The sequence below is a fragment of the Python bivittatus genome, unplaced genomic scaffold (assembly GCF_059951505.1).
Source record: "Python bivittatus isolate LINGU-HERP-01145 unplaced genomic scaffold, Pbiv_v1 ctg000840_np1212, whole genome shotgun sequence".
Classification (NCBI taxonomy): Eukaryota; Metazoa; Chordata; class Lepidosauria; order Squamata; family Pythonidae; genus Python; species Python bivittatus.
In genome coordinates, this window is record NW_028277113.1 from 33,908,943 (window position 1) to 33,932,120 (window position 23,178).

Here is a 23,178-nt window from a genome sequence, read left to right on the forward strand (position 1 = left end):
AGGGGAAAAAGTGGGAATGACTTACCGGAACAACTTGCAGCCTTCCCTGCCAGCTTCCCCATTGACTTTGCTTGTGTTGGAAAGGGCTCCCTGCAATGTTGTAATCACGAGCTGAGCGACCGAGCACCTGGATCACTATCACATGATTGTGGGGCTGCTGCGATAGCTGGAACTTCAAGGACCGGTCATACATCCATTTTTTCAGCATCGCCTTAACTTTGAACAGTCACTGAACAAATGGATGTAAGCCAAGAACTACCTGTACTAATGCTACTTTTATTCTCAGACTGTGGCTGAGTTCCCATACTACAATAAGCCAGAATATTTAACTATGATTTGGTTATAAGCCATCATGGTCTATACAACAAACTACAAAACTGTTGATTATTCTGATTAAGAAATATTTTTCTTCATTAAAGACTAAAATAAATTGTTTGCACTGTATAACAGAAAAAGCTACCTATACCATGTTAGCTAGTTAGTGAAAGCCTCTTCTATATTCTTGTTGAAGCCTGAGGATTGGCCCTACTATTAAACAGAGTAGGATAGTGACCATCTCAATTGGTAGATATTGAAGATATAGAATGGTTAGAACTATATGCTCCTTATGATGTCTCCTGACTCCTTAAGCTACACTGTGTTCATAGGTGCAGTTGGGGATACTTTTCTGGCTGAAATAAGATTTAACAGCCAATCATCTTTAATATCACATGCTAGCAAGGTTATGCTCAAAATCCTACAAGCTAGGCTTTAGCAATACATGAACCGAGAACTACCGGATGTACAAGCTGGGTTTCGAAGAGGCAGAGGAACTAGAGATCAAATCGCCAACATTCGCTGGATCATGGAGAAAGCACGAGAGTTCCAGAAAAATATCTACTTCTGCTTCATTGACTATGCAAAAGCCTTTGATTGTGTGGATCACAACAAACTGTGGCAAATTCTTAAAGAGATGGGAGTACCAGACCACCTTACCTGTCTCCTGAGAAATCTGTATGCGGGCCAAGAAGCAACAGTCAGAACCGGTCATGGAACAACCGATTGGTTCAAAATAGGGAAAGGTGTACGACAAGGCTGTATACTGTCACCCTGCTTATTTAACCTATATGCAGAGTACATCATGAGAAATGCCAGGCTGGAAGAATCACAAGCCGGAATTAAGATTGCAGGGAGAATCATCAACAACCTCAGATATGCGGATGATACCACCCTAATGGCAGAAAGTGAAGAAGAACTAAAGAGCCTCTTGATGAGGGTGAAAGAGGAGAGTGCAAAAGCTGGCTTGAAACTCAACATTAAAAAAACTAAGATCATGGCATCTGGACCCATCAATTCCTGGCAAATAGAAAGGGTAGAAATGGAAGCAGTAACAGACTTCATTTATTTGGGCTCCAAGATCATCGCAGACGGAGACTGCAGCCATGAAATTAAAAGACGCTTGCTCCTTGGGAGGAAAGCTATGGCAAACCTAGATAGCATATTAAAAAGCAGAGACATCACCTTGCCGACAAAGATCCGCATAGTCAAAGCTATGGTTTTTCCAGTAGTAATGTATGGCTGTGAGAGCTGGACCATAAAAAAGTCCTAGAGCCGAAGAATTGATGCCTTTGAACTGTGGTGCTGGAGAAGACTCTTGAGAGTCCCCTGGACTGCTAGGAGGTCAAACCAGTCAATCTTAAAGGAAATCAACCCTGATTGCTCATTGGAAGGATCGATAATGAAGCTCAAGCTCAGATATTTTGGTCACCTAATGCGAAGAGAGATCTCTTTGGAGAAGACCCTGATGCTGGGAAAGATTGAAGGCAAAAGGAGAAGAGGACGGCAGAGGATGAGATGGTTAGATAGCATCACTGAAGCAATGAGCATGAAACTGAGCAAACTCAGGGAGGCAGTGAAGGACAGGAAGGCCTGGCGCAATATGGTTCATGGGGTCACGAAGAGTCGGACACGACTTAACGACTAAACAACAACAACATCTTTAATAAGTTGAATGAAACTGGGGATAGCTTTTCTTTGCCTTGGGGATGGAAACATTTTGGGAAGGCCCTGAAATCAATATGAAGACTTGGCGGTGGAATGAATTTCTTAAGGCCAAGCCACAATTATTAAACCAGTTGACACTCATATATGAAGTAAATGTGCATTTTTAATGTCATATATGATGCAATGGTAGATTACTTTCATTCTCCTAAGCAAACACATTATTGACTGGGCTCTTCCATATATGGAAGGTTGGACGGAAAACTAAAAAGACTTACAGAATCTTGTGCAATGTTTTGAAAAAGGTGGCTTCAAATGAGTTAAACTGAATCAAAGGGATCATTATGAAAGAAATATTGGGTGTTGCCTTGGTAAAGGAAGTTTAAGCTTGAACAGCTCCATTTGTGTGTGGTCTTTGTTCAGGGCATCTTTTTTATTTTTAGGAGTTTTGATTTCTCCATCAAAATGGGTTCAGATGCATTGGAGTGGAGAAAGAGCCTCATTGACCCTAACTCATGCTAATAAAGAAGATGAAGGCCTTTATACCCTTCGTGTGACAATGGGAGACTATTATGAGGAATACAGTGCTTACGTTTTTGTTCGAGGTAAGATGCAGTAATGATGAAGTAAGAGACAGTGGTGTGGCTGGTGCCAGTGACTGAGGGATTTCAGTGTTATTCTTTCTTCTCTAGTAGAAACACATTCCATACCATTATTACTTCCAGTTCTGATTATCATTAATTATAATTATATTTTCAATTATGATTAAAGTATCATTTAATACAGGAAATTCAAAAACACCAGATTCATTTTTCCAGATACATGAGCAAAATACACGCAACATGATCATTATTTATTTATTTATGTATGTATTTCTTAAACCAATTTATATAGCCGCCCATCTCACCACAGGCGACTCTGGGCAGCATACAACAAAGCTAAAAACAATAAATTAATACCTTAAAAATATAAAAATCAAAACAGAACAGAGAATAAAAGGATGTTAAAAATAAGGGAGCCACCATCATACCCATCACATGGGCATTTCAGAGCAAAACTGAAATGAGGAGAATCATAGCATGCTAGCTGAACTTCTGATAATTCTGAGGAGAGCTACCTTGTTGAAAAGAACACTCCTGCTGACTAAAATTGTCTTGTATAAATTAAGGATAGAATCATGAAATTTTGTAGGAATCTGAATGATAGTGCTTTTTAAAATCTATGCTATTTTCTTCTTACTATTTCCATACTTTTCCTAACAAAAAACAATCCATTCAGCAGTAAAAATATAGTTCTGCAATGATTTTTGGAGATTCCCCCTGCAAACTTAAAATGCCCTCCCCATCTCCACCAGCTCCACAATTGTTACTGGTTACAAGCAATAAAAAAAGTTGATACCCATGTTATTCTGGGCTTTTCTTGTTGGCTGACAGTTGCATTTGGTGTGGTTTTATACTGAACTGTATAGTGTTTCTAGAGTTAATATCCCCAGTACCACAGGGCTGTACCCTTTCCTTACAGCAGATGCTTATACCAATTAAAATGTTGCCAGGAGATCTTGTTAAAGGTCTCTTATGTCAAAGGTGGGCAACCTGATTCTCAAGTCCCACGTCAATATAGCCCTTGGTCCCAAACTTCTGAAGGGAACTAGTTGCTTACCTTTGTCTTGTGTCATATCCAATTTAATTCTGGTACACCATTCTTTTAGGCTTTTTTTAATGCAGAAATTCAGCCAATGTGGTGTAGGGGTTAAGGTGTTAGATTAGGATTGCAAAGGCCCAGATTCATGTCCCTCCGCAGTTATGGAAGCCCACTCACTAATTGAAGTGACTTATTCAACCCACCCTGCCTCACTCACAGGGATAAAATTAAAGATGGGAATGCTATGCAGGCCACATTTTGTTTCTAGAGAAAAGGCAGAATACATATCTAACTAATAAATATGTAAGTAAAAATAATTGGAATCCTCAATAGAGAGTAAAAAAATAAAGGATTTTATATACATAATCTATAATACCTAAACAGGCATTATTAATGAGGCTCACCATTATTTTAAAATGTGTCTTTATTGTCCACCTCAAATTTATTTTCTTGTTCACTGCGTGAGCCTAACTCCCTACTTCTTGTCAAAACAAATGTATTTTCTTTTCTTAAAAATAAGGGGTTTTAAAATGAAACAACACAATAACAGGACAACTGGAATGCAGGTGAGACTGCTGTATAATAGAAACCAGCAGATATCAAAAGCTGTCATTCAGTGTATTAATTAGCAATACAGTCCAATACAGGCTCCGTACAGGTCTACTCAGCATCTAACGCTTCAGGGGATGTCCTTCCCAGATCTTTATGTAGATTACCGCATACTATATTGCTTTATTTATAGAAGTATCTATGTATAAATAATTTTATTTATAAATAAGTAGTACAAAGATTTTAAAAACTCAGAACAGCTGCTGGCTCATATCAGCTTATGCAATGTTATCTGACTGGCTGAATGTAAAACAACATTTCAATTCCAATATAGATTGTATATTATTTTGCCAAAGTGGCAAAAATTAAAAAAAAATGTAAATAAGCAGTTAAAAGGAAAAAGAGAAGGAGTAGTCTTGTTAGGACTATAACAAAATAGGGAAAGCATGCAAAGGATGCTTTTGGAATTACTTCCAGTCCCTTAATAAAAGTTCCACTCTGGCTCATGTGATAGAGGAGAAAACAGAGAGGAGGCTAAGAACAGAGGAGTTGGCACATTCTTAGCCTCTGCCCAACTGCCTCTCCAATTGGGCTGCCTTGGGAAAATTATTTTTTTGCCAACTTTCAGCTTGATCCAGTCCATAGTGAGATTAGCTGCATCCCTTTTGACATTTTGGAAGTCCCTCAAGACCTGGTTATCACCAGGCCTGGGGCTCCCAGGGAACCAGAGACTTGCTTAGATGGCTCTATTGCTGAGGTGGCTGTTCTTATTCTTTCTTTGCCTACGGTTTGTATATTTTGTTTTTATATTATTTATATTTTAATATTGATTCTCATATTTTTATACAGATCGTTTTATATATGCGTTGTTTTATCACATTGTTGTACGCCAGCCAGAGTCGCTTTTTGTGAGATGGGTGGCCAAACAAATTTGATGAATGAATGAATGAATGAATGAATGAATGAATGAATGAATGAATGAATGAATGAATTTTCAAGTTCAGTCTTTATTTTGATAGTTTCTCTGCTCACACCAATTGCTCATGTTATATATAGTATTCAGGGAGTGATCTTGATGATAGGCAAATGGACACACAAATCCAAATCATTTTGTGTAATTGTTTCCCAACTTTCTATTGGGTTGGAAAGAATCAAAAGTAGGTTAAGGTGAAGCAGATGTTTCAGATCTTTACCATGCCTGTTTGATCTCTGAACTAAAGCAGATATTTTGTATGAGAGTAAAAGTCTGCTGCATATGCTGAAAGCAGGAAATCTAACAGATCTATTCTTTTCCCAAATTCTGCCACTGCTGAAAACATATAGGTACCTTGGGAGCATCCTGACACCATCCTTTGCTAAAAATAGAAATGTCAGGAAACGTAATAACAAATCTTCACTTCTGATGTAAATAGACCAAAATTCTGGGAAAACTCCTTTCCTTTCAATTTGACACATACACATACGACAACATCTTCATGATTTAGAAAGGCTGTATTTGCTGAAAATGGTAAAAAGAGTAGCTGTGTGTGTAAGAACTACCTGATCTGCATAAGCTTTTTTCCCAACATTGATTCTCTCAAACAAATAAGCCCTAACACCTTTTTTGTGTTATCACATAAACATATGCTTGGGATCTTTGGTTTCTAAACTGTAATAATCACACTATGATCAGTAATATCAGAATTTTTATGGAATGTATTCTTATGAAGGCAAATCACAGATCTTGTTTTAAATAAAGAGCTGTAATCCTATGAATATCACTTTATCTAGTTCTGAATTTATATACCTAGTTTTGTACTTCGTTAACTATAGATATTCATGTTACTTTTTTTCAATCAGGTTGCCTTTAGTTTTTTGTACAGTTAATGCATTTCACATAGACAGTGTATACTTTTAACAAGTTCTGGAATTTCTGTTGAACAAGTGTTGGATGATCACATTTCACTGGTCCATGCAGTGCCTCTATATCAGAGCGTCAGCTGTTGAAAGCAGCTGAGGAGAGTAATACTCTGAAGCTCTTCAAATTCTTGGCGCTGTGATCAAGCCCAGGATGGCGCCAGTTCAGCAGAACCTAGGAAAATAACACTCCTCTTGTAGAACATGATTGAAAATATATGTCATCACAAATATAGAACATTCCCAAGAGATGGTTATTTGTAATTTCATAAATAACATGAGTCAGTCGGACAGTTAAAATTCCAGCAACATCTGATTGGGAACATGCAGCAATGGAAAACTAACAGTATATGTGCACAACAGAAGTCTAACCAACAAGAATGGTTTCCATACAAACAATGCATCACGCAGCCTGGCAAATATAATCACTTACAGTCTGGCTTTTAAGGAGGCTTAAATGTCTATAGTACAGCAAATTAGCAGATGTACAAAAGGGGGAAAGTTAAAAACCCAATAGATATTTTTTTTCCTTTTTCTTTCTTTTTAACGATTGTTTCGTATTTTAATTTTTATAAAATATGATCTACTTACCTGTTTTTCTTCCTTTTATTAACAATATAGAGATAGAGATAGACAGATAGATAAATATAGATAGAGACTTCAATATTAAGCAATCAGCTTAAGACCAAAACCTGTATTGTGTAACAAACATTTTGAGGTAATCTGCAGCAGTTTCTTCTTTCTAATGTTATCAATTTTGTATGAAAAAGTCAGATAATTTTATGCTTGTGATATCGATATTGAAAATTATAACTAATATTGATAGAATATATCTTTCTTTTTTCTCTCTTTTCCAATACTGCAAGTTATTTAAACAATAGAATGTTAATAACTTTAATTAATACTGTACAAATATCATTGTATTGAAACAATATAATGCATCAAGATTTATACTGTAACAATATAATAAAAAGGAAAAAATAGGAAGAAGGCTATATTGGTAAATCATTTTTAATGTTTTGTAAAATCTCACTCAAAACTTGAAAAAATGTTCATTTTTCACTAAAAAACTTCCAAAAGCCTTTTCTATCTTGGAGAGACATGATGCTATAATAACTTCCCTCAGCCTAGTGCTATTGCAATATAGTATGCTTGCTGGATGCAATCACCAGTATCTAGAATTTAGGGGATTTGTAATTGGAAAGATGAGGAAGGGGAGAATTTTGTACTCTATTGATAAATGTGGAAAACAACTATATGCAAAGACTACTCTGTTCCAAATGAATATAAGATTACATAATCATGCTTCCTATATTGATTTCAGAGAGCCAGTTTGGTGTAATGAATAAGGCACTAGCTAGAAACCAGTAGACCATGAGTTCTACTCCTGCCTTAGGCACAAAGCCAGCTGGGTGACCTTGGGCCAGTCACTCTCTTAGCCCTAGAAAGCAGCCAATGGCAAACCACTTCTGAAATCTTGCCAAGAAAACGGCAAGATTTGTCCAGGCAGTTGCCAGGAGTCAACAATGACTCAAAGGCACAATATTAGTTTATTTATTTAATAGTTTGGCCTTTCAAAAATTGTGTAATAACTTATATTTCTGTGGTTCATTTCCTAAAATCAAAGAGAGCATAATCCAAGTCTAAGAATTATTAAAATATAGCATGGAATATATAATAATTAAACTGCAGGGAAGTAATAGAGAAACAGGCTCAAATTCCCACCTAATCATCAAGTTCTTTATGTGTTCTAAAAGCAGGTGTTACTAGTGTACTTCTACAAGTACATGAATGTACTTTTACAAGTACAGTCTAGTGTACTTAGAAGGATATTGTAGGATTAAATGGGCGCATTGAGGGAGGAAGTGTGAAATCAAAAGAAATAAATTATATTCATATTCTTAATAAGATTGTGCTTTTATATGACATCCAGTTATGGATAAATTAGTGAAAAATTAGAACTGTACTAATAAGGTAACAGAACTTATTTTGCTAACAGATTTTTTAATGCATGTCTCCTTCCATGTAGATGCTGAAGCTGATATACCAGGAGTCCCTGGTTCTCCCTTAGATGTGAAGTGTTTGGATGCTAACAAAGATTATGTCATCATCTCTTGGAAACAACCAGCTATTGATGGTGGACATCCCATTTTAGGATATTTCATAGATAAGTTAGTATTTATGCTAGACTGAAATGACAAGTAATCTCTTTGATAATATGATTTAAGGAAAACTGGGTTAGGAAAATTTCAGTATATCTGATTCTTACAATATCAGATTTGTTATTTTCTCAAGTGAACACATATTCCAGAATATGAGTTACTATACTGGTAACACATGTAATCATACATGCCAAGGAAACCCTACATACATACTCTTAAGTATTTTAACATATTTTCCTCTCTGTTTCACTTATTGTATTGTTGAATTTCACTATTCACTATCACATCATTCCAGATACCCCAGTGACTCTAAACTTCAAACTTCATTGTATTGTGGCCACATAAAATGATAAATGAACTTATGTGATGCCTCTCACTTATGAACAAAGCTAATGATTTAACTGAGATTAAAGCTGGAAAAAAATAAATATATCATTTAGTTTTAATAATTAAATGTTAATCTATTTATCACAAGAGTTTTCAAACTTTGTTGTATCATAGCTGCCCACTGCAGGCTTGCACAGGCAAAGTGGAAGCAAAGTCTGGAGTGAGTATAGACAATGCTTCCACTTTGCCTTCATAAGCCTCATCAGATTTTAGAAACAGTTGTGACCCTCCTCAGGGTCCCAAACTGAAGTTTGAGAAACTCTAACCTTTGAACTTTTACACATTGAACATAATATTTGAAAAAGAACAGCTATGTACATAAACTGAATGTGTGAAAAGAAGCTGCACTGGTGATATGCAGAGATTAGGGTAGGAACATTGACACAGTCCTTCATTTTTAGCATGAACATGAAAAGAAGCCAGTGTGTAAAAATCCCAAGTAAAATGAGTGGACTGAACTCACCTAAATAAGTCTGATTAAGAGTGGATGAGGATTGAATAGAACCCTGTAACTACTACCTTTCACCATGCTGGATCAGACCTTTATAATCCAACACCCTGGCAGACATAGGATTTATACACCTGTGGAATACTCAGAAGGAAACATAAGAACTGTATCTTTTCCAGTGCATTAAATTTAGGGAGATCTTTGAAATGTATTTATTTCATTTTACTTTATGAATAGACAATAAATCTACGCTCAGTGGTCATAAAAAATAGTTACTGGATTCCAACTTTGTGCAGTTTTTATGAGGAAGAGGAAGCAAACAGGTGCATTAAAGCAAACATAAGCAAGTATTGGAAACAACTGAGAGTGCATACATTATTTCCATGTGATTTTGCCTTTCTTGCTTTTTTCCTCCCCAGATGTGAAGTTGGTACCACGCACTGGTCACAATGCAATGAAACACCAGTGAAGTTTGCTCGCTTCCCTGTCACAGGATTAATTGAAGGGCGCTCCTATATATTCCGTGTTCGGGCTGTGAATAATGCTGGAATAAGCATTCCGTCCCGCATCTCAGAACCTGTGGCAGCATTAGATCCTGCTGATAGGGCTAGACTTAAAAGTAAGAGACTTTATAACATATGTCATCAAGAAGTTTGAAATTTTAATTTTTAGAAGATATGAACAAAGTCTAAGAACGTTCCACTAGAGGGAGCAATAATAAAGCAAAGTCTTCATTAATCAAAATAAGATTTGCTGAGAACAAAACACCTTTGTATTTTTTATAACATTTCTTTGCAACCACTGCTTGTGTATTATCTGAAATACCCAGTACAGGGACCAGAACCAGAACTAGAACACTGTCCACAAAGAAACTCTGTGATATAATTTTCTCATAAGTACATTTTTGAATGGGAGCTCTGTATTAAAGCATTTTAGCAAAACATTTTATCCATCCACATTAATGGTCTTGTTTTTACCACTTCAGCATCAGTATTTTGATTTCATAGTCAAGGAAATTGTCCAAATTAGATAATGTAGTTAATCTAAAGCCATCATTGGGCTTCTTCTACCAAGTATTATCAAGGATCCCTCTAAGACTAGAGACCTAATAAAAAATAAACTTTCTAACATTTTTGGCTTACGCAAAATTGGAGAGATGCTAAACTGCTCTTAATTCTCTTAAAGTTTTTTTAATCAATGTACAATATCTCAATCATTTTTAACCCTCTTTCCAATCCTGTTATGGCAAGGATGTATTATTTTACAAGGGTCTGCTTTAGTACGATTGACAGATATATTAAATAAGTACTTATTTAAATTTAGAACTCAGTTTAATAAAAGTTGTAGTGACATTTTTGAGACACCACATCTAAGCCAGCCTTTTTACTAGCCATTAAAAGCGAGCATTTACTCATGTATTGTGAAGGGGATGGTTTAAGCTCTGTTGACCCAATAAGTTCCTACCACTGTAATTCTTGAGTTTAGCTTAATCCTTGCAGCTGTGTTTTCCTCCTATCCCTAAATGTGTTTTCCTCCTAGCACTTAACATCTTCTAGGTAACATCTTCTAGCACTGAACTAGTAACATCTTCTAGCACTGAAGATGTTACCTAGCTGGGTAACAAAATGTTTGCAAGAAAACAACCAAGCCCAGAGAACCCCAAGGACTCCACAGTTCAACCCTGAATTACACGTATTCACTTTTATTGGCTTTCCTCCTATCCCTAAATGGGAAGAAAGTATGTTGGCCCAAACACTATTGCACCCTGACCTCACAGTGTTTCCTTTAACTCCTCCTGGGAAGATGGTTGGTAATGTTGCTTCCCTCACTACTGCTGTTATTCCTGAGAAACAAATTACTGTGAGAACAGCTGTTGGCACAGGGCTGGATGCTGACAACCCTCCTTGACAGTGGCTGCACATCTGGGTGATCTCTTTATTCCACCTCCTGGGTTGCCTTGATGCTACTGCAGTCTCCATTGTACTTGCCTCCTCCTTTCATCCTTCTGGCATGACATCTGGTGAGGGAGTCCCTCACTGCCTTGCCCAGCACCCTCTTCCTTTTGACCAGGCAGTTCCAGCCAACAAAGCATTGAATATCTGCTCAATCTGCAGCCCCTGCAAGGCTGGCTTGTAGACAAAGCATTGTTTGTGAAAGGGCCACTAGAATCAATCTTCCCTTTACTCCTTTCTCCCCCTCTCCCTACCTTCCCCACATAACTTGGCAAGGAGCTCACCAAAGGAGAGGTGTTCTGTGAGGTTGATGTTCCCCTGATGAAACACAAATATAAAAAGAAAATAGACACCAGTCAAGGATCTGTTCTCTCCATGATTAAAGCAGAGGTACAAAGCCCCACAGTTAGATGGAAAGACAAGTTCCTGCAGCAGGCCATTTGGAGCCCAGGAGGTAGTCAACCCTCCAAAAACTCCTACTATATGATACAGAATGTTCACATAGCAGTTCTGGTTCTATTTCCTGATGCATGACACTGTTTCCTGCTGGATCACCTTGATACATCTTCAGTCTGTCTCAGCATGCTGGCATTAAGATGGAGGCTCTGTTGTGAGAATGTGTCCTCAAGAAACAGTAAGTCAGCCAATTCAGAACTAGCGCAAAGAGACTGTGTGGATGAGCCCTTTGAGAATCTTTCCCAGCTCGGGGCTTACCAGATGGATTGGTCTACAGATCCCCAGCACTCATGACCAGTGATGGTTGTGGTAGTTCTAGTCTAGCGCATCTGGACCTCCCAAGGTTAGAAAAGATTGTGAGTGTATTTGCTCTGAGACAATGTATTAAGACCTGAGGCATCTGAAATCTTTCTGTGGGAACGAGGATGGCCCAAATAATGGGAGTTGCAATCCAATACATTTGGAGAAGCCTGGTTTTAGAAAATATGTAGGTAATGGAAGGAGATAACTCATTTCTCTACTCCAATTACTATGTGTGACTGAGATATGTGTATACAGCAGTTTGGAATTGAGTCAGAGAAGTGAGTAGAAACCTGACTTTATTGCTTTAACAGATTCTATTTTCCATACTGAAATATTATTGTTAAGGTTCTTTGGTTACAATAAAGAAAGTTAAATAATTGTGCAAGTAAGGGGCAACACTTAACCTAACTAATCACTTTTAATATGTTTAGGTCATCCTTCTGCCCCCTGGACTGGACAGATTATTGTCACTGAGGAGGAACCTTCAGGTAATACAATTATTCTGTATAGAAATTAATATTTTATTTTGAGATCATATCTGCATTGCAGCTTACACACCATTTTTGTCTTTGTCTCTCACATGAAACCTTATCTATGTACTGTACTTTAATCAGGGAATATAGCTTTAATCAGGGAATAATTGTGAGAAGAGACATGCAAAACCTTACCCAAAACATTCTGTTTAAAATGTTTAAAACGTTCCCAAGAATATTCTATTTCTCTTGTGGACCATGCCAATCTGACTGTTCCAAAGATGATTTGTGGTGTTGAGGGCATGTTCTGAGAGCTGGACTACATCTGCAACACCACAAACCAATACTGGTTCAGAGGATTATCTTTCAGAAAGTCATCAGACCACCCCCAGAATGGTCAGGTTGGCTTGGCCTGGAGCATAAAAGCAATCTTCCAGAATTCTCAGAAATGTTCTGTTTCTGGAATGGTAAATTTTGTACATACCTAGTTATTAATTTTAAGTTTTGAAATATATTGTTCCCAGCCACATAAACAAATTTAGTTGTTGGACTGAAAATGCTTATTTATTTTTATCTTAAGGAAATAAATTTTCTGAAACTGAAGTTTTCTAATCTCTGGTTGATTGCCCACATGAACACATTTCAGTAGTTTTGCAGGGTCATCTGCCTTCTATTGTTCAGTAGTAGCTTAAGACACTCAAAGCATTTTGAAGTTGGCCTTGTGACCACAGAGAACAGGCAGGGATCATCATGAGCCAATCTGTTTTCTCCATTTCAGCAACGGAAGAATGGAAAAATTGCAATTCAGTCAGATGTTGATAGAAGCTCCTAGAGTAACAAAAATTGTCTTATGTAGAAAGTAGAAAAGCACCATTTCCGTTGCCGAAATGGAATAATTGTTAGTTTTCAGTTGTAGCCCTATATCTTCAGTTCATGCTATGTTCATTTATTTGGCAATAACAACAACAACAACAATTTGAGCTGTTGGTCTGAAGGAAAACTCAATTGAGTATTAAAATATCATTCCTGGATTTAAATTCTCATTGAAATCTATAATGTTATATAGGATGCTATAATTTTGCAACCAGGAGCTTTTCCTACTAGTTGCAGTTATGGTTGTAAATTGTAGGATAGAACCTCTGTGTATGTATAAGGAGAGAGAGAGTAATTGTAGATGATAGACAATAGGAAGAGGCTACGTTTGGTATATATTGCTGATATAAACAGGGAAAATCAAGCTCAGCAGTTTTTTACAAGGCTTATAAAACTGATTAGAATAGTAGGATTAAGATCAGGTTTGCTGATAAGATTGCGTGTGAAATCTAGTAAAGAGCTCTGAGTTCAAGTGGGAATGCAAGTGTGACACAAAATTCCTGAAAGTGGGAAAATGGTGTACCCCAAGCTCCAAGAAATTCCAGTATCATGGTAGCAAAACAGTTTTGCAATTTGAGCTGCATCACAGTTGATCCAGTTCTTAGCTGCCAAATAACACAACACTAGTGCTAGATCAATGCAAATACAGCATGTAGAGGGGCTCTTATTGGAGAAAAAGGTGAATAAACCTCTTTTTTTCCTTCTTTTTTTTTGCTCTTCTTCATGCAGAGGGTATTGTTCCTGGACCACCATTAGACCTCCGTGTTACAGAGGCGACAAAGAACTATATTGTACTTAGCTGGAAACCTCCATACGAACGAGGTCATGAAGGTGTCATGTACTTTGTTGAAAAGGTAAAACCAAGGTGACAGTGCACCATTTTCTCAATGATTTTTTGCCAAGCTATTAGACTGATACATTTTCATTTTAAACTATTCTAACTTCACATCAAAGACACATACACACACACACACAACAGTATTAGTGCTTTAAAAGCTTAAAACTGTACTAAGACTTTGGAGACCCCCTCTGTGTGTGTGTGTGTGTGTTTGTATGCATTTGTATGTATATTATATGTGTGTGTATGTGTATGTATATTTGTATGTACAGTATATATGTGTGTGTGTGTCTGTGGGCATGTTTAAATATTTAGTATTTACAATAGATTTAGAAAAAGCTATGAATATATATGAATCAGTAGCACTGAGAGAAATAAGGAGGAAAAGAAAAGTTGTCTCCTTTTCTTTCTTCAGTTTTGTTTAACCAAATCTGGATAAACTTGGATGGATAGATAGATACAGAAGTGGTATTTTTGGGGGCTAACTAGTTCTTCAAATGTTGAAATACTGATTGGATTGAATCTTGGGAAAGTTGAACGAAAGGAAACTTACATGAATATACAGTGGTACCTCGGTTCACGAACGCTTCTGTTCACGAACAATTCGGTTCACGAACAGCACCGTTTGCAAAATTTTGCTTCCGTTCACAAACTCTTCATGGGGTGACAAACAGGATCCGTGGCCATTTTCCCTGCTGTGACACGTGGTTGTGGCTTCCTGTAGGGAGGGGGACTCTCCCTCCAAACAATAACTGCCTCCCCACCCACCTTCCTGTCCTCCATGCCAGAAGTCGCCTCAAGCAAGGTTAGCGTTCTCTCTCTTCATACTGTACTGTACTGTACTTTGTTTCATATTTTTGTGGTTTAAAAAAAAAACATATGGTTCAGAATGGATTAACCGTATTTACATTGAACCTTATGGGAAAATTTGATTCGGTTGGCGACCAAAATTGATTGGGGACCAAATTCGTAGGGGTCAGAATGGATTAACCATATTTACATTGAACCTTATGGGAAAATTTGATTCAGGTCGTGACCAATTCGGGTCGCGACCAGAGTCGCGGAACGAATTAAGTTCGTGACCCAAGGTACCACTGTACTTTTATGCTTGCTTTTGATTGTAGTCCTCTGGGCCTTCAAAGCCATTTCTAAGGATTCAGTAACCTTCCTTGCTCTGATTATAGATGATCTGTCTTGATTTCACCTTCTCACAGCAGCTCTTCCCCAATCCTCCTAACATCATTGTGAAAGAACCTCTAAGTCCACAAGAGCATTGATACAGTAGGCAAAACAAAAGCTTGATGGAAGGGAGAAAACCAGGACAATGTGATCATATTTAGAGACCAACTGCAAGTGCAAGAACAGGAAGGGCATTTTGGGGGGTAGGGGTTGGTTTGTATATCAAAGGGCATAATATGAAATATACTGGAAATTTCAAAGAAAGCAGAATCATCCATAGTAATTTTGAGTCACAATACAAGTCCCAAAATAATTTAATACTGTGGACATCCTTTTGCCTCTATCCAAAATGCTCAGGGAAATCTTGATTTAAATAATGAAATAAAGGAAGAATTTAAAAAATGAAAGTGTCACAATAATGAGTAGATGACTGGATCCAGGCACAATAAAAGCTAAACTTTTTAGGTCCTTCAAATTACAGCATCCTAGAACGTTTGGTAAATTAATCAGCTAAATAAGAAATAAACACAGATTGTCTACATTCTGAGTGGCACCAAGATCTTGTGTGTGTGGTATGAGCATTGTTGAAGAGCTTGAAAACAATGGTCTCATGCCATCAGATCTGATTGTTGAAAATGCTGAAGACGTTCAGTACATTCAGATTTTACTTTAGATTGTTACCAAAATGATGGAACAGATAAAGAGTCATTTGAAAGGAAAGATTAAAACTCTTCAGAATGTTTGGGAGAGATGCATTGTTCTTTGCCAACTAATGTAAAAGTGATCAGATGGTGGATGTTTCACATTCCCATCATTTTCTTGTATGTTCTTTCTCTTTCTTTTTTTTAATAAATCTATGCTGGGTATATACAGCTAAAAGTGCATAATAGAATTAGGCCATCATTGGTCATGTTCCAGATTAATAATGGAACTTCATTAATCATTGTTTAAAGGGGAGGATCATTTGCTCATTTCAGAGAAAAGTATAGGATTTTTTGGCTGAAGAGACTGATCTTTTCCAACTCTGAAATTTTTATTTTAGTGTGTTGCAGGAACAGAAAATTGGCAAAGAGTGAATACTGAGATCCCAGTAAAGTCTCCTCGCTTCGCACTTTTTGACTTAGCTGAAGGGAAATCCTACCAATTCCGTGTTCGCTGTTGTAATTCAGCTGGAATTGGGGAACCCTCAGAGGCCACTGAAGCCACTGTGGTTGGTGACAAACTTGGTAAGTGTACAGTAAAGGACAGTCAAGTATAATGTTGAATGCTGGCTTACATATTCCTACTCTAGTGCTACTTGAAAGACTGCCCTCTCTCAGGGTTTCTGCCTATCTTATAAAAGCTGGCACTCTGGGTCCCCTTGATTAAACAATGTAATCTTTCAGGACCTGGGAAGTGTGCCTTCTCTGTCATGGTGCCTTCCCTCTGGAATGAGATCCCCTGCAAAGATCCATATGGCTCCTACCCTGAGGGTGTTCTAGAAGGCCTTGAAAACCTGCTGTTCCCCTGGTCCTTGGCGTAGGGTGGATATGGTCCACTTGTTAGAAGTGCATTTTTTTATTATATCTGCTGTCCATGTGGATGTCATTTATGTATATGTCATATCATATTATATTTTGTATATTGTTTGTTTTAAATGGTAGGTCATCCAGAATTGCCTTGGAGTTGGGAAGCATCTAAATCTAAATAAATAAGTAAATAAGTAAGAAGATATAACACAGTTAAAGTAGGAATCCTATCTTCTAATAGTTTATTTTTTCCTCTAGATATTCCTAGTCCCCCAAGCCACATTATACCTACCAGAAATACAGATACGTCAGTAGTTGTTGCTTGGACAGAATCCAAAGATGCAAAAGAATTGGTGGGATACTACATAGAAGCAAGTAAAGTAGGGTCTGGTCACTGGGAGCCATGCAACAATAATCCCGTGAAAGGCACAAGGTAATAGACTGCACAGTTATGTATAATTTGCAAAAAGAAAAGGGCCAAAAAAGAAAAATTTGCATGAACATTCAGTAACTGGATCCCTCACTTTCCTCCTGAAAAGTGGCATCAGTAAAATATTTTGTTGAGTTTTAAATCTATAGAACTATGTAATTTATGGATGCCAAATAGTCTTCCTTGGCACTTATATATTGGGTACCCCAGTTTCTTATTCCCTGCATTCTATTGCTCTTGTATATATTAGATAATCTAGCAACCACATATACATACTGTAAGACACTAAGGACCTTCCTCAAGAACTCAATGGGACTGTGGAAGACAACACTGGAAGTCAACTCAAGACAGCTCACACAAGTGGTATCAAATGTGGCATATACCAAGGTAATGCACTATTCCCTTTGCTGTTCTGCATAGGCTTGAACCCCCTAAGCCAGATAATCACAAGAATTGGATATGTTCAAGAGTGGAACTACCATCAGCCTCCTCCAACACCTCCTCCACATGGATGACATCAAGCTGTACGCTAAGAGTGAATGAGACATCGACTCACTGATCCACCTGACATGGATCTACAGTGAGGACATTGGGATGACATTCAGATTGGAGAAGTGTAGCCAGATGGTAGTAAAGAGAGGGAAGGTAGTTAAGGCTGATGGGGTGGAACTACCAGCGGCCACATAGCATACATACAAACCAGCTATAAATACTTTGGTATCCCACAGTCACATGGGAACCACAATGAGGAGGCAAGGAAAATAGCAACATCCAAGTACCACCAAAGGATAAGACAGGTCCTGAAGAGCCAGCTCAATGGGAAGAACAAGATCCATGCCATTAATACATGTGCCCTGCCAGTCATCGGATACCCTGCTGGTATAGTGGTCTGGCCAAAGGAGAACATGGAGGCTGCCAGTGTGAAGACCCAGAAGCTCCTCACAATGTATGGAAGTTTCTACCCCAAGTCCAACACCCAGAGATTGTACATCAGCTGGAAAGAGGGCAGGCAGGGTCTGGTGAGTGTCAAAGCCACTAACCTGGATGAAACCCAGAACATCAGTAGGATAGCACCCAAAGATGAGCTGCTGAAAGAATGCCTGAGGCAGTAGCAGACATGGCAGGAAGTTCAAGCAGAGGAAGTGCCATGGCAAGACAAGCCCCTGCATGGGATGTACCATTGACAAATAGCTGAGGTAGCTGACATTGGGAAATTCTACCAGTGGCTGGAAAGGGCTGGGCTAAAACACAGCACTGAGCCACTGAATATAGCAGCACAAGAACAGGCACTAAGCACCAGATCCATAGAAGCAGGGGTCTACCACACCAGACAGGACCCAAGGTGCAGACTGTGCAGAGAGGTCTCAAAGACCCTGCCACATAGTGGCAGGGTGTAAGATGCAGGCAGGAACAGCATACACTGAATGGCACAACCAAGTAGCTAGCATTGTATACAGGAACATCTGCACAGTATATGGGCTAAACCCTCTCAAGCCCAGATGGGAGATTCCACAGGTCATGGAGAGTAACAGGGCTAAAATCCTGTGGGACCTCCAGATCCAGATGGATAGGCAGGCACTGGCCAATCAACCAGACATCGTCGTAGTAGACAAGGACCAGAAGACAGCAGTGGTAATAGATATAGTGGTGCCAAGTGACAGCAACATCAGGAAGAAGAAGCATGAGAAGCTGGAGAAGTACCAGGGCCTGAAGGAGGAACTAGAGAGGATGTGGAAAGTAAAGGCCAAAGTGGTCCCCAGTGGTGGTAGGAACACTTCAGGGCTATGACTCCTAAACTGGGAGATTGGCTCCAACAGATCCCAGGAACAACATCAGAGCTCTCTGTCCAGAAGAGTGTGGTGCTAGGAACAGCTAAGATACTGCACAGAACCCTCAAACTCCCAGGCCTCTGGTAGAGGATCCAAGATTGAGGAAGACACATACCACCCATAGGAGTGAGAGGGGATTTTTTTTTTAATTCAAGAACCGCCTATTAAATTCTCTATAAACCCTAAAGCCCTGCAATTTATAAGAAGCATTAAATATGCCAATTCCAAGATACACAAGAGAGCACTTTTTCTCAATATCACAGTAATGATTCGTACCATTTTGCCAGCATTTTTAACCATAAGTAAGGGTAAAGAATAAAGTGGTAGTTACTAAGTAAAAAAACATAGGTTATCTCAACCAAAGCAATATATATGTCAAGCTTTATAAGTTGAGGCACCATTTCAGAATAAATTACTTTAAGAGCATTGTGGTTAAGTTCAGGTTAACAAGTAAAATTATCCAAATTATTGTCCAGTTTGGCATTTTGTGGCAAGATACAGCCATTGTGAACTTTTAAAGAATTGCTGTTCAGGTGTTTCTATGCATATATTTCCTGTTGTATAAGAGGTGAGAGCAAGAATTTGTTCATTGCCCCTCCATGAATTTAGGCATTCATACAGAAGTCTACATGGGTAAATCAAGCTCTTTGCTGCTGAACTTCAAACTGAAGATATTCTTGGACATAATGAAGGAAGCAAGGTCCATGAATGCAGTCCCACTGTCCCCTCTCCCTTGATGAAGAAAGGAAAGGGAAGATAAGAAAATAATTATTAAATATTTCTGCAGTGGAGTACCCCCTCTTTATATCCTTTGTAATCCTACCTTATTACTTAAGAATCCTGTACTGTATTTCATATAATTTTTTAAGAAATTGTTTGTGTAAAGAATGAAACTATATAATTTAACAGTGTTCTCTTCATTGATTTACTTAAGATTCACTTGTCATGGACTTACTACTGGAAGTAACTATATTTTCCGTGTCAGAGCTGTTAACGCAGCTGGATTAAGTGGGTATTCACAGGAATCAGAAGCTATTGAAGTCAAGGCAGCTATTGGTAAGCAATGTACTGTTCCTATAGCAGAAGTACAAATCAACATTATATCTAGAGATTTGATTAATATTTATTGGCTGTACTTTTTGTCCACATTGAATATGCATTGGTAATTTTTAATATTTAACTTCCATTGTTTCATAGTCATCCAATCAATAAGCACTTGTAGACTGCTCACCTTCACCATCTCAGACATCCTTGGGTGTGTTCCTTGTAATTCTGTATAAAAAGTATGTTCACCCTCATATTACTTGGAAATCATCTGGCAGACTGATTCCATAATGTAGTACGTACTTCATTTCTAACATGCAATAGCTTGGGAAATTAAGTTTATTAATTCACTTGTCTAGTTTACTTCCTTAGTAACTCAATTAATACAGTTCTCATATATTCATGTTCTGATTTTTTTAATCTTGCATGTTGCTGAAAAACTTAAAATAATTAAAACATCAATAATCTTATTCTGAGTATCTCTAAATTTTAAACATCAACTCAGTGATTTATAATGCTAATGTTGCTTAAATAAATCATATAACTATTCCCCCCTTCCAAAAAATATACAACTTACATATACCATCTTTGAAGACAATGGAAGGTCTTTTGGTGGAACATTCATAGAAGTATTAACTGCATGACTGTATGCTTTGTATTAAAATTTCATATAATCCAACCATATACATATTGTCTGTAGCTAACTCTTCAGTGTCCCTTCATTGTCCTGCTTTGTCTCCATTTCTTCATTCTGTTGAATAATGGAGAATTGGGAATGAACTCTAATTTCAAATGTCTTTGTTATTTTCTGGCAATTATAGGGGGAGGATTGCTTCATGGTGTATGTCCTGGACTAAGTGGTAAAGCTGATGGACTAACAGGCCGCACTGTCAACTGGGAAGGCATGCATGAGTCCTCCCAGCCTGTCTTTGACACAGATGCTTTGTTAAATTACAATGCTAAACCCATTAGGCAAACAGTGCCCAGTAGCTCTGGTAAGCAGAGGAGTCCGTCAGACAGTAAAGTGAGTGACACAGTTCCTACTCCTTCATCACAAAAGGCAACTACCAAGCATGCACGTAAGTCTGTTCCTGGGGATCGTTCAACACTGGAGAAAACTCAAAAGAAAAATGACATAGGTGAGCTTTGGTCATAATCAGTGATTTCACCTTGTTGGTGCCTTCATTTCAAACAATTATAATCTGTGATCATCCAAGTTGCAAAAGACATCTTTGCCAGTGCTACATTTTGATCATCTCCATCTAATAAATGCTCAGCTTCCATCAAAGATCATTACAAATATGGAGGTAACTAGGACTATGGCACATTTATATGTTGCATCTAACAACAAGCCTGCATGTTGCATTTATTTGCTAATTTGGTTAATGTTTATTAAGTTTGTTATCATTATTAAGAGATATCAATCTATATTGTATCTAAAACATCTTGATAACATTTGATACCATTTATACATTCAGTACCTAGGGACTTATTTTGTAATGGTATTAAGTTTCCAGGATTTTATAATTTATTCTAATTCTTCACAACAGAAAATAAAAGAAAGTTGTAAATTTATTAATTAGTATAATATCAGTCATTTTGTGAGATAAAAACATACACTGCTGTGATAACTTTTCAGCTGAAAAGCAGGGTAAATATGCCTTGAAGAAATATATCATAAAATAAATTACATATTCTAAATCATCAGGACATTACTCGAAACATTTGTAAATGCATATCTAATAAAGAAGAAGAACTCCCATTATAGCTATCTTTCGTATTCAGAAAGAATAAATCCAAAATGTTTAAATTTGCATGAAATGGAGATGGGTCACCATCCAATCAAGTCATGAACTTGCAATAATCAGGAGTACATTATTAAAGAGATTGTCAAAATATTCTGTACCTCATTCATTCATTCATTCATTCATTCATTCATTCATTCATTATTTATATATCAAATTTGTCACCACCCATCTCTTGAACGACTCTGGGCAGTTTACAAACAGTTAAAATCCACTAAAATTACAAAATTACAATAATAAACAAATAAATAGCTCCAAGAATAATTGGCAATCACTCAGGGAGTGTCATCAAGGCGCTATCCACCCCCCAGGACTGGGTAAGGTTGTTATCACCCCACGCAAGCTGGCAGAGCCAGGTCTTGAATTTTTTCTGGAAGGCAGGTAGGGTAGGGGTTAGCAGGTTGTTGCTGTTTAGATATCTGACTACCATAATACTTCACCCATGGCCATGGTTACAGAAACTCTCCTTGCTGCATAATCATATACTTGAAAGACCACAGGAACATCTAATCTAAATCATTTAGATTAAATTATCTATATTAAAAGTATTTAGAAAGTCAGTAGAAATTAATGGACTTTGCCTTATTTTACCAATGCCACAGAGAAACAGATGTGTGCCTCAGGAAGAAATGAGTCTCACATTCTTCTGGCATGTGCTGAAAAAGCTTTGCTCTAGATGGCACTGGGTTTGGTTTTTTTTTTTTTTTGTAACCCCTTTTCACTAATGTTACCTTAAGCAAGTCTCTTTCATAGATCTTACTGTGAAATTATATGATTGCACAGGTAATTCTTTTTTCTAGTTAAGAAATAAGTAAGCATTTCTGCAAAAAGATTCAACAGCTGAAAAACAGGATTCTGAGTAAACTACTTCCAAGTTATGCATTTTCAAGATCAAGAAGGCATTGCAGGAAAGAGAAGGAATATTAGATGTCAATGAAGGTAGACAGAGATTTACTTTTTTCTCTCTGCTGCACTCAGAAATACAGTAGAGCTCCAAATATTTTCATTTGCACATCAGTTGGATTGCTGTAATTTGTGGTGTGCACTCACTGTGTGCAAGGTAGGTGTAAACCAGATGTGATATTAGAGCATCATGAATACTAAAAATGAAGAGTGGGAAAAGGAGGAAAAGAAGACAAAACATCTGTGAAACAATATGCTTAGATTCAGCAAAAGAGTATATGTACACACCCACAAAACTATACTATATAAAAGCACACACATACACCCATACACCACTGGCATGTCCCTTTTAAAAAATACTTTGGTTTCCATTCTACTTTTTCACTCTTGTGAAGTAGTGCTATAGTCATTTTGTGCTACAACAATGATACACGTATTCATTCTGTATTACATTACTTCCTAAATAATACATCTTAATCAATATTTTTCCTTATGGATATGGAGTTTAGGGAAGCCTCTATT

At 37.5% G+C, this 23,178-nt stretch overlaps 1 protein-coding gene across 3 annotated transcripts in view; it reads left to right on the forward strand.

The window, feature by feature from the left end:
* Positions 1-23,178, forward strand: part of MYOM1 (myomesin 1) — a 92,964-nt gene that overhangs the window by 38,604 nt on the left and 31,182 nt on the right. For 2 of the 3 annotated variants that reach the window (XM_088131067.1, XM_088131068.1), the window contains exons 10-18: positions 2,424-2,585; positions 8,096-8,237; positions 9,483-9,682; positions 12,206-12,262; positions 13,850-13,974; positions 16,180-16,363; positions 16,904-17,078; positions 19,839-19,960; positions 20,770-21,087. In XM_088131067.1, coding sequence (XP_087987193.1) covers positions 2,424-2,585; positions 8,096-8,237; positions 9,483-9,682; positions 12,206-12,262; positions 13,850-13,974; positions 16,180-16,363; positions 16,904-17,078; positions 19,839-19,960; positions 20,770-21,087 — 1,485 coding nt within the window. The remainder of the gene's footprint in view (positions 1-2,423; positions 2,586-8,095; positions 8,238-9,482; positions 9,683-12,205; positions 12,263-13,849; positions 13,975-16,179; positions 16,364-16,903; positions 17,079-19,838; positions 19,961-20,769; positions 21,088-23,178) is intronic. The other variant, XM_088131069.1, reaches the window with a different exon arrangement.